This window comes from Labrus mixtus, chromosome 9, assembly GCF_963584025.1.
Source record: "Labrus mixtus chromosome 9, fLabMix1.1, whole genome shotgun sequence".
NCBI classification, from domain to species: domain Eukaryota; kingdom Metazoa; phylum Chordata; class Actinopteri; order Labriformes; family Labridae; genus Labrus; species Labrus mixtus.
This window is the reverse complement of record NC_083620.1, coordinates 13,081,306-13,094,235: the sequence shown is the minus strand read 5'-3', so window position 1 is coordinate 13,094,235 and position 12,930 is coordinate 13,081,306. Positions and strand designations below refer to the sequence as shown.

General features: G+C 40.3%; 2 protein-coding genes across 4 annotated transcripts in view; one reads left to right on the top strand and one right to left on the bottom strand.

Annotated features, from left to right (window-relative positions):
* The first annotated feature begins 1,504 nt into the window (after nt 1-1,504).
* LOC132980291 (protein FAM124B) lies at nt 1,505-7,674 on the top strand. 2 transcript variants are annotated; one of them, XM_061046340.1, is made up of 7 exons: nt 1,505-1,665; nt 2,054-2,085; nt 2,701-2,913; nt 3,164-3,559; nt 4,240-4,436; nt 5,533-5,695; nt 6,614-7,674. In XM_061046340.1, the coding sequence occupies exons 1-7, from the start codon at nt 1,595-1,597 to the stop codon at nt 7,183-7,185; spliced, it is 1,644 nt and encodes a 547-aa protein (XP_060902323.1). In that variant the 5' UTR covers nt 1,505-1,594; the 3' UTR covers nt 7,186-7,674. The 2 variants fall into 2 exon arrangements, with proteins under 2 accessions (XP_060902323.1, XP_060902324.1); XM_061046341.1 differs by having other exon boundaries at nt 1,590-1,665; nt 2,636-2,913.
* A 1,353-nt stretch (nt 7,675-9,027) lies between these two features.
* mmp28 (matrix metallopeptidase 28) overlaps nt 9,028-12,930 on the bottom strand; it is an 18,671-nt gene continuing 14,768 nt past the window's right edge. For both annotated transcript variants that reach the window (XM_061046343.1, XM_061046342.1), the window contains exons 6-8: nt 10,845-10,994; nt 10,518-10,685; nt 9,028-9,801 (exon numbers count right to left, since the gene is read on the bottom strand). In XM_061046343.1, the coding sequence (XP_060902326.1) occupies nt 9,407-9,801; nt 10,518-10,685; nt 10,845-10,994 (713 nt within the window). In that variant the 3' untranslated portion in view covers nt 9,028-9,406. The remainder of the gene's footprint in view (nt 9,802-10,517; nt 10,686-10,844; nt 10,995-12,930) is intronic.

Below are 12,930 nucleotides of genomic sequence, written 5' to 3'. Positions count from 1 at the left end.
GGTTTTACTCCTCAGCACATTGTATTTTTTGTGGATTGTGTGATTTAAGTGCAGCTTTAATCTTTGGAGAAACCACACCCAGCAAAATATGAAGTTTTGTTCTGACTATTTTGTAGAGGTGCAGATTCAACTGTGTTGTTTGTACTGTGATGAATCATGTTTTAAGGGATTTCAAGTATTTACCTCGTGATATATAAGAGGACCAAACTTTAAAAACAACACAGGCCCAACAAACTACAAGAGACTAGCAGATACAGGATGTTTGAAATAGAGTAAACATTCACTGATCTGTGATGAAGCACCAGATATACTTAATATAGTAGCTGGAATGAAAATAGTTTTTATTCATCTGTGTTTTTCCAGAATATGACCAATGAAAGTCAATCACAAGGCTTTGCTTTCTTGAAAAAATAAGTCTAAAAATGAATATGTAGCATTGTCAACAAGTTTTAGCATTGACCATCATCTGCTGTGCTACATGGGCTGCAGAGTATTGCAAACGATGGGGTCAGAGCACCTTAGCGAGACTAAATATGTTATTTGCATTGACACTATTGAAAAACACATGTACCAATGTATCATTTTAGGCCTATGTAGAGCAATTGATAGGCAAGGCTCTGAACTATGGCCTTCCCTTGGACCTTTCTTAAACATTAAAAATGGAAATAAATATAAAATGAAAAAGATAATTCCAGGTATCTAGTGACTAAATTTCCTAAATTAAAATGACCACACATTAGGCCTTGAGATTGCAATGACATTTCATTCCTAGCAATAATTATTTTGCAAATATTCAGAATATTAAATATGTGTAGGAAAAATGAAGTTGTGGAAATCTGAAATTAAAGGCCCAATACACATGAATGGGCAAAAGTCACGTAATTTTCCCAAGGAATGATGTCCCTGTGGTAATTCAAGTGAGTGAGAATAAACTTTTGACGAGATGGGTCAAAGGGGGCCTGCTGACATGGATATCTAAAGTAAAATGACTTATTAGTGTGTTTGCCTGAAATGTTAAAAGCTTTTGCCAGGGGCTATAGATATAGAGAGACTTTATTCAAAGCTACAAAGTTGTATGAAACTAAAAGCTTTGCTTCAAAGGCGAGCTGTTTAGGAGTGTAATACTCTTAACAATGTGTTTAATTTTCAGGGATCAGAGCCTCCCCTCTACACGTCCCCTGCACTTTTAAATCTGTCCATCTGGACTGTCCCCTTTGTCTTCTCACATTGTTCGACACACGCCATCTGCTCCGTGTTATTAGAAGCGGCTTTAGATTTAAAGTAGCAAAACTTCTGCTGCTCCCTTTCGCCCGGATTTTATTCTTAGTGTCGTCCTCAACACAGATCAGTATTTATGTTTACTGACTGAGTTCTTACTGAATCATCAAGAGCCTGTATTCTAACATAACGGTGTGTGGTTGCCTGGTGACGTCAGCGTCCCAGCAAAAAAAGAGTCCCATTTTTTTTTGTTGGACTGGTCCAGGCTGTTGAGAGAAATCAACAAAAAAAGGATGCCTTTTCATTTCAGCCCGACGACCCGCTCAAACTTTGTGTGGAGGAGGGCTTGACCAAATGTGAAAGGTGGCAACAGACTATGTTTCTAAGAGCGGCGGTGTTGAAGATAGAAGACGATGAAAACGTGGACTCCGGAGCTGAAACTGCAGAGTGAGTCTCCCTGCGTTAGCCCCCGTGGCTAACAGTAGCTGCTTCTGCTGTACAATGGAAAATAATAGTGTGTGAGAAAGTTTACTGTGAATGCGCTGACATTCCAAGCTTGCAACTTCACCTCTGGCATTCACCGTAAGCGCTCACCTTGAATGTATTATAAATGTACACGTTAAGGTGTTTTCTTCATAATTTAGCATTCAAGCGGTTCTGTTTAGCGTTACAATAGATAATGTGTTGTCATGGTGACCGAAGCGACGGGGCAGGTTTCCAAACCACCGACCACAAGATGGAGACAGATTTTTGTCTTTCAACCACACGGTCTGAACTTTGAAAACAGAGCTTGTGAAGTGATCAATCGTGTGCTTTTATTTTGTGTGCTGTTTAGGTCTGACTACAGCAGGATGTCATCATCTGGCAGTAAGTGTTCCTTCACTCTTACAACCCAAGTAGTTCACATTTAGTCACAGGAGTGTTGAGGTGGTCTAAACTGAGCAAGAGCAGAATCCATAAATATCATGACTTTTCATCTCTACCATAAACCAAGTTTAAAATCCCTGAATCTTAGGGCTCTCGAAATGCATTTCACACTGCATTTCTAACAAAACCGTCCTCTATTTAGCCCTGAAAAGTATTTGATGTCACCCTCTCATTGAAAGTAGTCTATATATTATACAGAGATATCTAAGTAAACATAAAGGAGAGGCTATATTGTCCGTCTTGTATTGATGATGACACAGGTCAAAATATAGCAAAGGTAAATGCAATATATTGATTTAATTAATTGTTTTTATCGTAAGACTACTATACCTTGTCAATAATATTCCCTTAATGGCAAGCAAACTTGTGATGATGGTAATACTAGTAGAGGAACCAATCTTCAATGGTTTCTGATACTGTCTCAGTGATGCCCAGGTTTAACATTCTCATGTTTCATCTTCTTTTATGTATTTGTATTTTATTTGTAAAGGGACCATGTAAAACATCTTGGTGCACTAAATTTGCATTTAGTGTTGTTTTTGTGTGGAATCACAGTTGAGCTCATGACCAGCCAGGTCAGACAGAAACGGCCGCAGCAGCCACTCCTGCTAATGAACCTTCATCTGCTGTCCAACCCTGGAGACTCACTGCTCCTGCAGCAAACCCTGGATCGCCTCCTCCGCTGGCTCTGTCCTAGCCTTCGCATCTTCCATGTGTCAGAGAGGGCCTGCCCGTTCAGAAGTTACACCCGTCTCTGTCCTGTGGCAGGTGAAGATCTCTCGTGTGTTGTTTTGCATTTTATAAACATAGGCAGGTTTAAGTATTCATGTGCGAAAAGGAAAATGCTTGCTAGATTTGAGAACAACATATTTTTACAGAAATTCATATTTACATAAATATAGCCCATAAAATATTGAACTTCTTAGCGATTACTATTTATTGTTGTTTATAATGCAAAGAATGCATCTGTTTGGATTTAGGATTTACTGGGAATACATTTTTGCTAAATATGTTTCAGGCTTGCCTTCTCTGGCCATCACTTTCTTCCTCCATGAGGCATATGGAGAGGAGCGAATCCTCAAAGTGGTGGACTTCTTCCAGCGTCCACCGTGGCAGTACCACCACACCGAGAGCTGCAGCAGACAGGCCGTAGGGATCCATATCACATCCAGCAGCTCCCCCACCAATGCACTAATGCAGCCCTACCTCCTGCCCAGCAGAGACTTTTACAGCTTGGGTGCAGGGATGCCTGTGTGGGGAGTTCGACCAGTACACTGTGGAGGAGAGATACTGCGTGTGACGCTGTACAGTGGATATGACAACTATGAGGACGCTGTGCGGCTCTATGAGACGGTGTTGCAGCGACAGGCAGAGGAGCAGAAGACAGGCTTCTGCTGGTTCACTCTCCACACCGGTACGTCTTTGAATGTTGCAGTGTTAAAGTTGTAAGCAAGGGATGAGCAACTTTGATGACCAAGAGGGTCACAATGATTTAATCCTGACTGCTCAATGGCCAAGTAGATACACATTTGAATATACTTTCAATTAGCAGATTATTATTATTTACAGTTTAATAAAAGGACAATCATCAAGCTTTCATCTAACCTAATTATTCTAGCATTTTTGTTTTCAACCCAAATGTAAATAATCATGCTTAACTTGATTAATTGACACAGATACAGTTTAAGCAATTTCAAGCGTCCAGTTACTTAATATATATTTTACTTTCATTTTCTTTTTAACTGCATTTAGTAATGCTTTAAAAACAAGCTTTACACAGAAACAATAAGAGCCAATTATATGTCCACATTTGTTGAAAAGAACAAAACATACAGTATACCAGCAATCAAAAGACTTTATTTCAGTATTTCTACTTTTTATGTTCTAATGCTTTTGTTCTGTGAATGGTGTTTTAAAGTTGACTCAAGTTGACTCAGGTTGTTTGGCAGTTTTATCATTATAACAAAATGAAGTTAAAACATCTCTTTTTTATTTACTTTTTGGAAAAATGTTTTTAACCGTCCTCATCACATTCCTGTCGGAAAAGCTCTTTGTCTCTATATTTGACTGTTTCGTTTGCCCCTTCACACACAGAGCCCGGGCTATGCCTGCAGCTGGCTATAAAACAGTTGTCACAAGGGGTTCGGGTGGAGCCATGCAGCTCTGCTGTGCTGCAGTTCAGTGTGGAAGAAATTGGACAGCTAGTTCCTCTGTTGCCAAATCCCTGTACCCCAATCAGCACTACACGCTGGCAGACAGAAGACCTTGATGGCAACAAAGTACTTTTCCAGGTAAGTGCAGAAGAAACTACACCTCATCTCCTGATGTTAATATGTCAAAAAATAGGTATTCAAAGTTTTGATAAAATTGTGTACGTTTGATTACTTTATTTTGCCTTACACTTACGTTGTGGACATGATTATTCAGTTCCTGCTTTTGAATTATAGGTTTGTCTTGCAGCAGAATGACTGATTTTGTGTGTGAGTGAATTTAAATCTGCTCTACTTTGCTCTAGTTTATTTATTACGGGTTAACTCACAAGGTTTGTTACACTTGTTGTTGCTCTGGTCTCCAGTAGTCTGCTGGAAGGTTAACTTGTGATGGTTAGGACAGGATCTGTGTTCATTATCAAACTAAAATATTATTTCTTGTACAGGAAGGTTTGTGCTCAATAAGAAGCTTGCCAAGTCTCTCGATAGCATAAGGAGATTTCTTTGGATGTTTGCTTTTCAAACAAAGGACTAAAAATGTTTACAGTGTGTCATGTTTATGTTAGAGTTTGACAAACTTATGATGATTTAACGTATGATTCATCTAGAAGAAGATTTTCTACTATTCTCCAATGAACTGAAAAAGAAAACATACACACACAATTAATATGGGATACAATCATAATACTTCATTGTTAATTGTGATGAGAAATAGTAGAATAGCTGAGTTTTACTGCTATTTCTCTGTTGAAGACAAAGTATGACATAATAAATGCATGTTTTTCTTGACTGAATGTGTAATTAGTTTATGCGTTTGATGTCTTTCAGTTGCTTAGAATAAGAAAAAATCTTCAGTTTAAAAATATTCCTATGACCGACCCTTGTGATCGTTCATTTAACAATAGGGAGAGAAAAGCACTTTTCGTATCACTCTTCCTGTGTTAACATTTGATCAATCAATCCATCAATATTTATGAGAGCATATCTTGTCAGTACTCTGTGTTAAATATATGATGAAATCATTGTGTGGTTCCTTCACATAGCTTTCCCGAGCTGTCACAGCAGCCATATGTCAGATGCGTGTATGTTAATACTGTCAAAGTTACTTATCTTGCTGAAATCTCTTTAGTCTGAGTGTAAATCATAATCCCTCTCCTCCTGTCCTTCTGTGCTGCAGGTGAATACCCCAACCCAACCTCAGCGGCCTCTGACCTGTGCTTTCCCTCTGTCCTACCCCAGCGTGTCCCCTCGAGGAATGCAGCTCAGGAGCTCAGGACAGAGTCACAGCCTGTCGCCCTGCAGCCTGCCAACATCGCTGCCCAGGCAGACACGCAGGCAAGGTGAGTATACAGATGGGAGACTGTGTCAAGATGCTGAGCTCAGCTGTTGACCACGGTGTGTTTAATGTATATTTAATTTTAGTCGCCTAAAATTTACAAGGAGCGTGGAGAAGATGCAGCAGAAGATTAAGCTAATGCTTGTTGATCTGACACAAACAGAACGATTGAACTCAAGTCGTACATCCTTTATTTTATTTTCCCCACTTCTCACAGATGAAGTAGTAAGGTTTGTTTTTTTCTCTTTTCTGTAGGAAGCTTACCTATTACACCTTCAAAGTTTCCTGTGTAGGTTTGGACTGTAACTAGAACTGTTGATCAGTTTATATAGCTACAAACTCAATGGGATGTCAAAGGCAGGCAAGAAAAGCAGACCACTGAACAGACATTTTAACAATTCTGGAGTAAAATACTTTTTAAGGTTAAGGCAACCTTTAATATTTGATGTGAAAACAGTTTGCAAGATTAAACAAGACATTTAGCTACATGACTATGAAGTGAGTTGAAGTGTTGTTGACAAACTTCAGTACAGTAATGTGTTTCTCATTCTTGGCCCATGAGCCTTTTTTAATGACCCAAAATTAGCATGGTGCAAGAAGTTTATATGCTGAAAATGTATCTACTTCTTGTATTTTAGATTTTCTTATCAAATATGTAATGACAAAAAAACCTTACATTCATGGTGGTATATTAGTTTAGATACTTATTTTCCATTTAAAATGTATCAGGATAAGAAGTCAAAGAAATCATCAGTCCTGTGAAGCTAACTCTTTTGTGAAATTACTTTGAATTGATGACATTTTATTCTTGTGACATGTGGAAGGCTGAAAACCCACTGATCAGCATCATGATATCTGAGTTTATAAAAGGGTTTGTAAGTATCCTCCTGACTCTGCTTGATGCGTGTCTTTGTGTCGACAGGTCCCAGGCCGCGCAGTGACCCCGTCCTGGAGAAGCTTCATGGCGGAGCAGAGAGTCTGGGATCAGGAAGCTGCTGCAGCACCCCTCCAGGCAGCTCCTGTTACTCATCGCAGCGCAGCAGTCCCTCAACCACCAATCACCCTGAGTCTCCTCTGCGCCCCTCTATAACCCGCTCCCTCTCCCATCTCCTTCTGGAGGAGGAAGAGGAGCCAGAGACCAACGTGGACACTGGAGTTGCTGTCACACCTCGCTCTGAAACTGCTGTCACAACAATCATTCGCTCTTCTTCCATGGACCTTTTAAATACACCCAGTTCTGAAAGACCTGCAGCTGTTGGGGCATCAGCCAGGCATGGTCTGGCCAAGGAACTGATTGAATGTCTGCCATTGAAGCATATAACACTGCAGGGCCCCTCGCAGACAAGGGGCTACGCGGGTTGTCTAGATGCAGCCAGGCAGGGCTGTGGAGGCAGGACTCAGGCAGCAGGACAGAGTCCCTCCAAAAGGCCTGTAGTGGAGCTGCTGTCAACAGGCTCAAACAGCGACCAGCAAGTAGATGAGTTCTTCATCTAAAAACCCTCCAATACACAGCTCCCTGTGGTGATGAGCACACTGCAGACAAGATGAGACACCCTGTAAGTGGATCTGAAGTCATGCTGGAGGACACAGCTGAGCAGCCTGACATCTTCTGTTGTCATGATTGCTGCTCTTGTGTCAAAGTTTGGCTGCAGGTGACACTTTCCACTCAGAAGTTATTTGAAGTCTAGATTCTGAAAATGGTTAAATTCATCTCATGAGTTTTAATGACTATAATGTACAATGCTTCTAATCTGTTTGGTACCTGTAGACAAAGTGGAACAAGATCACTTATATATTTGAAGGCAATGCAGCTAATGAAACAATGAATGTCTTTTCATATCACTAATGATATGTGCAGCTAATGTGCTAAAATGCATCAATGAGAATAGTAAAACATGAAGGAAGCGCTCTGTATGAGGAGTTATTGTCAGGATATTATGCCAGTCCAATCCTCTGTAAGATAAATCATGTCTCGATGAGAGAGCAGAATTAGTCTGACTTTGCTCCACAGTGTATATTTGTCAAACCAAGCTTCACACTGTTAACACATAGCTAATTGGCTGTTGATGACTTTTGTTTGCGTGCACTTCAGAGCAGTTAACTGTATTGAAGAGGATTTATTCCTCAGATAGCATAGAGATAACAGGATTTTCTAAATTACCACTTAAAGAAAACTGACTTAAAGAAGGTATTTAGTGTTTAATATATATTTTTAAATTGTAATCCACCATTAGTATGTAAGCTGTCTTAAACTGAACCTGTGACTTCAGAAATGAGGCCACAGTGAAATGAAGGAACAGAAGACAGATGAACTTCAGTGCAACCTCAGCAAGTGCATCAAGTTTGGGCTCCAAAAGACGGTTGTCAAACTCAATACAACACCGTTATTCACAGTGCTCACCATCACTGTAATGATTGTAGCAGTTGGAGACAGGTCTTCTAATAGATATCAGAGAAAGTGAATCTACCGTGTCTTTTTAACTCTAGTTTCTCTTGGTCTGACTAGTCTCTTTTATAACAATGATTTCTTCAATTTTTTTTTCATGTAAAGTGAACTTTCAAAATTGGATCAATAAAACCGAATCCTTGTTTATTTTTGTGTTATATGGCTTCATCAAATGCACATAAGTTAAGGTTTTCCAGGGTTAGGGTTAAAAATGTTTCTGTTTATTTCTGTTTAAAGAAAAAATCAACAGTGAGGCTTCTTTGTGTTTAAAATGCACTGTGATGCAGAGAAATGTCTGAGGGCTTAGAATGAATACATACCGGTACATAAATAAAACTGATTTCGGTCGTGGACGGTTTGTGAAGGATAACTGTCTGTTGTCAAAATGTATAGCTGCGAGAGAAGTGTACTCGATAATGAGCTGAAGGATCATCGACTGACAGATGACTGCTCTGCCTGCACTGATCAAAATGATGAAAAATCCCGCTCTCAGCAGATGGTTATATGAAAAGGTCTTAGGACATTGTCTGATTTTTCATTACACACTGTTGACAAACTACTGTTGCATTTCACCCTCAGTCACAAAAAATAGACTAAATTGTATTCAAGTCTTATGGATAAAATGGAATCATTTCACCCCAATACCTTTCTTTAAATGCATGACTGTATTGACAGCTGTCAGCTTAGTGATAATATTTACCAATTATCTGTTGTCAGGACATTGTTTACCCACCTGCACTGCTCTCCTAAACTTCATGTTCTTGTTGGTTATCATGTTCAAACAGTTGAATTCTCTACCTCCTCTTTTAAAGATGTGAATCAGAGTTAGGATACATAATGTACTGAGAGTACTGAAGCATGCAAGTTAGAGGGAACACATGATTCCAGGCCACAGTAAGGAAAATATATTTATACAATATGTTACATATGTCAGTGACATAGCAGAAGGAATGATATAAACACATATCTTTCTGTTTCTCTTTTAGTGTGTGTATACTCAAAGAGACAAGAAGATGGGTTTCAAAGCATAGTTTCAACCGAATGTAGTGTGCATACGTATCCATTGCTCTGCAGTATAAAATACGATAGGGGAATCCAAATAATTATGGTAGTTTATTTTGTTGAATCCCTTCATCGCATGACTTTTTTGAGCTTTGGCCCCGTCTGCCACATTAAATTCCGCTGTTGCTGAAAGCAAACAGCCACCTGTATATTTCAGGAAACACTCACACATTGCACTTTTCTAAAGCTAACAGCTCCCTCTGCTGGTCAAAGGATGTTATTGCTCAAGGGAGCGTTGCTGCAACCAGTCCAGCTCAGATCCTTGGCCCATTGGCCCTCCTTGGTGACTCGCACCTTGACGGGGTCAAACTTCCAGAAGCGCTGTTCTCTGAACAGGTAGAGGCGTCCGTCTGGACGGGTCAGAGCTCCATTGGTCCCTTGTGGTATACCAGTCCAGTCTGTAAGCCTGCGGGGGTAGTAGGGCTCTTGATGCAGGGTTTTAAGATTAAGCACAGAGTAGCGGCACCCCTTAAAAACTACCATGTGACCCAGAGGAGCGTAGAAGAAGGCACAGTCAGGGTGGCGAGGGAGCCCCAGCTCACTGCTCTTTCTGGGGAAGCCAGGGTCCAGGACGCTGCCTGTGTAGCGCCACATCCGTTTTCCTGCACACCCAGAGGCATGAAATGATTATAAACTCTTGATGTTTTCTGATATCTTTTGATAGTTTTTGTGAAACACGTCATTGTCCCATGATATTTGATTGTTGAAGTTCCACAAAGTAATCTGTTATTTAACATCACATGACATGAGATAAAGACAGGTAAACATCACCCATGCTCTTCTAACGATATAAAATAAATGATTCCTATTCCTGTAAACAATTTAAGAAGCAACGGTCTTTCAAAACTAGGAAATCAGACTCTGAAGACTTGTTTTGCATCCCCCCCAGAGAAGGACTTTGAATAAACAAGTATTTTGGGGTCCATTGCTTTGAGGAAACGCAGACTGCTACTTGTACTCTCAGGCCTCATTTCTTCTACAGACAACAAGGGACAAAGAACAAGAAGAAGATAATTGAGAAAGAATAGAAAATGTCTCAGTAAGGCGTTTCAATTTGCATAAAACTGTTAAGAGCATTGATCTAATAACGCTGTCAGGTTTTTGGCAGCAAGGCAAAACTTTAAGTTATTAGCCTTTAGCACGAAGGTGAAGGGACTTACAAATTACAGCAGAGTCTTCAAAAAGCACTTTCTTATTTGAATTCCACTATATAGTCTATTATGGGGGCTTTAACAGATATGTGAAGTAAGGCAATAGGTTAAAGGAATGCCTTTAAAAAGAGTTGTGAGTCACATTAATGGGCTCACTGAAGCACTACCTTTGAAAAAATACCACTTGGAGTCCAGTGGGGAGAAGGCTGCAGCTTCAATGGCTGGAGGAAGGTCAGACCAGCGCTGACGGAGAGGCAGCGGGCCGCTCACGCCATCGTCAGCTGATACTGTCCAGTACACACTGCCCCGAAATACCAGAACTGTCTCGTTCTGGTCTGGATACACACAGACAAAACATATTTACTCCAGTACAGTTTCATATTTTGACCAAAACAAACCTATCTTCTCTGGCTTTTTAAGCGGCTGTAGTAACTATGGTTATGAAGGACCTGGTTGTTTGGGATGCCCCTCATAATATTTCGTCTGGACCTCACCCATAGTGATGGCATCAAAGACACCTTGGCAGTAGAGGGGCTGCCCTGTGGTATGATGCTCGTTGTGAAGCTCTGTGACCTCCCACTCCTGCAGCGCGGCGTGCAGAACCTGGCCGGGAAGCCTCACAGGAAGATCACCTGATGGCTTACCTGAATGCAAAAAAACAAAACGAAGAAGAAAATAAACCAAAGAAAGAACCCTCTGCTGTCACTAACTCGGAGAAGGTCGTCTATTCATCTGTTAATGTATAATATAAAGACTTTACTGGAGCAGTCCAGTGTCAGTCTCATGAATACCAAAGGCAGTGTAAGTCGTTTCTAAATTGGACAGGACGGGAACAAATAGAAAGACAAACAGTGTTGGTTACTCCAAAATCAGTTCTTGGTTAATGTGAACATTTAAATTGTCCTTTACAGGATGTGGTCGGGTAGATGTATACAGATGGCTGACATTTTACTGTAGAGGAAATAAACAATGTAGTCCTGATAGAGGACACACTAGAACCTCAACCAACTTTTAAAGTCCATCAGATTTATTTTTTGGCCTGAACAGCCACATAATACTGACTCCTGCCACATGAGACAAAATAATAAAATACAAAATAATGAATCAAAGCTGAATATAGAGAGGAAAGTGAAATAAACTGAAGCATAAAGAGTAAATGAGAATGTTTTAGGCGTGTTTACAGCCATGTTTGTCAAGAGCTGAACAAACATTTGTGTGGGAGGAGGATAAAATCTGAACACCCAAGAACAGGAGGAAGCAGCAGGAAAAATAGATATACACACCACAGAGGATAACATGTGGACAGCTGCCAAATAATGGTCCCACTGTGTGTCTGTGTGAGTGTGTTGTGTGTGTGTGTTTAAGATAAGAGTTTGCATTTACCCTGGGGGAAAATTATGTACATGTTGACTGTAGTACAATTTAAATGTAAAGTTTGAGCTCACAGGATTAATTGTGCAGGATGATGTTGTACACTTATATACCAGAAATGTTCATGGTACAGCTGATTCAGAAGGTGCTACTATTACCAAATACATGTAAAACTTGGTCATGTAATCCATAAAATCAATCTAAACTCTTTTTTTTTTTTTTTGTATAGAGCATGTGGCACTCCTGTGGCACACAAGGGATCTAACTGAATTGTGCAAAGCTACAGGACATGTTGACTACAGAGAGTATATGACAGAGAGAAAGGCTGAAATAAACTAATTAATTTAATTAATCCTTTATTAATCCCACGAGGGGAAATTCAGTTTTACACTGAATGTTTAATGAATGAACATGGTACACAAACATAGGCTGAAATACACACACATGCACAAAGAGGATCCTATGGACATGCACTAATGGAGAGGTCTCAGAGTGAGGGGGCTGCCCACAGCGGGCGCTCCAGAGCAATTTTGGGGTTCGGTGCCTTGCTCAAGGGCACCTCGGCAGTGCTCAGGAAGTGGACTGGCACCTCTCCAGCTACCAGACCAATTTCGGGACTTGGTCCGTGCTGGGACTTGAACCGGCGACCCTCCGATTCCCAAACCAAGTCCCTACTACATGGCTACTACACTGTTAGGTATCTGTGCTGTAATATGTAAAACGTAGATTATGATATGATGAGGTCTACTCAATATTATGGTGATAATCGAGTTATTCCTTACAGTGAGTCGATTGTTATTCTTTAAGCATCATTACTATATTTACCAGTCGTGGAGTGTACAGTAAATACTACATTTACTCTAGTGCACGTTTAGTGGATTGGACTTTGTTATTTCCATATTATCCTGCTTTAGTTTTCTATTCCGCTGCATTTCTGTGGAAAATGTGCACCTTTGACAGCATTACAGTAATTGTTTGAAATAAGCTAAACCTCAGTATGACTACAATACTTTTTCTTTTTTTTATATTTATTTTTGGGCTTTTTGTGCCTTTATTGTTGAGATAGGACAGTGGATAGAGTCCGAAATCAGGGAAAGAGAGTAGGGAATGACGTGCGGGAAAGGAGCCACAGGCTGGATTCAAACACAGGCCGCCCATTTGGAGGACTACAGCCTCCATACATGTGGCGCGCGCACTAACCACTGCACC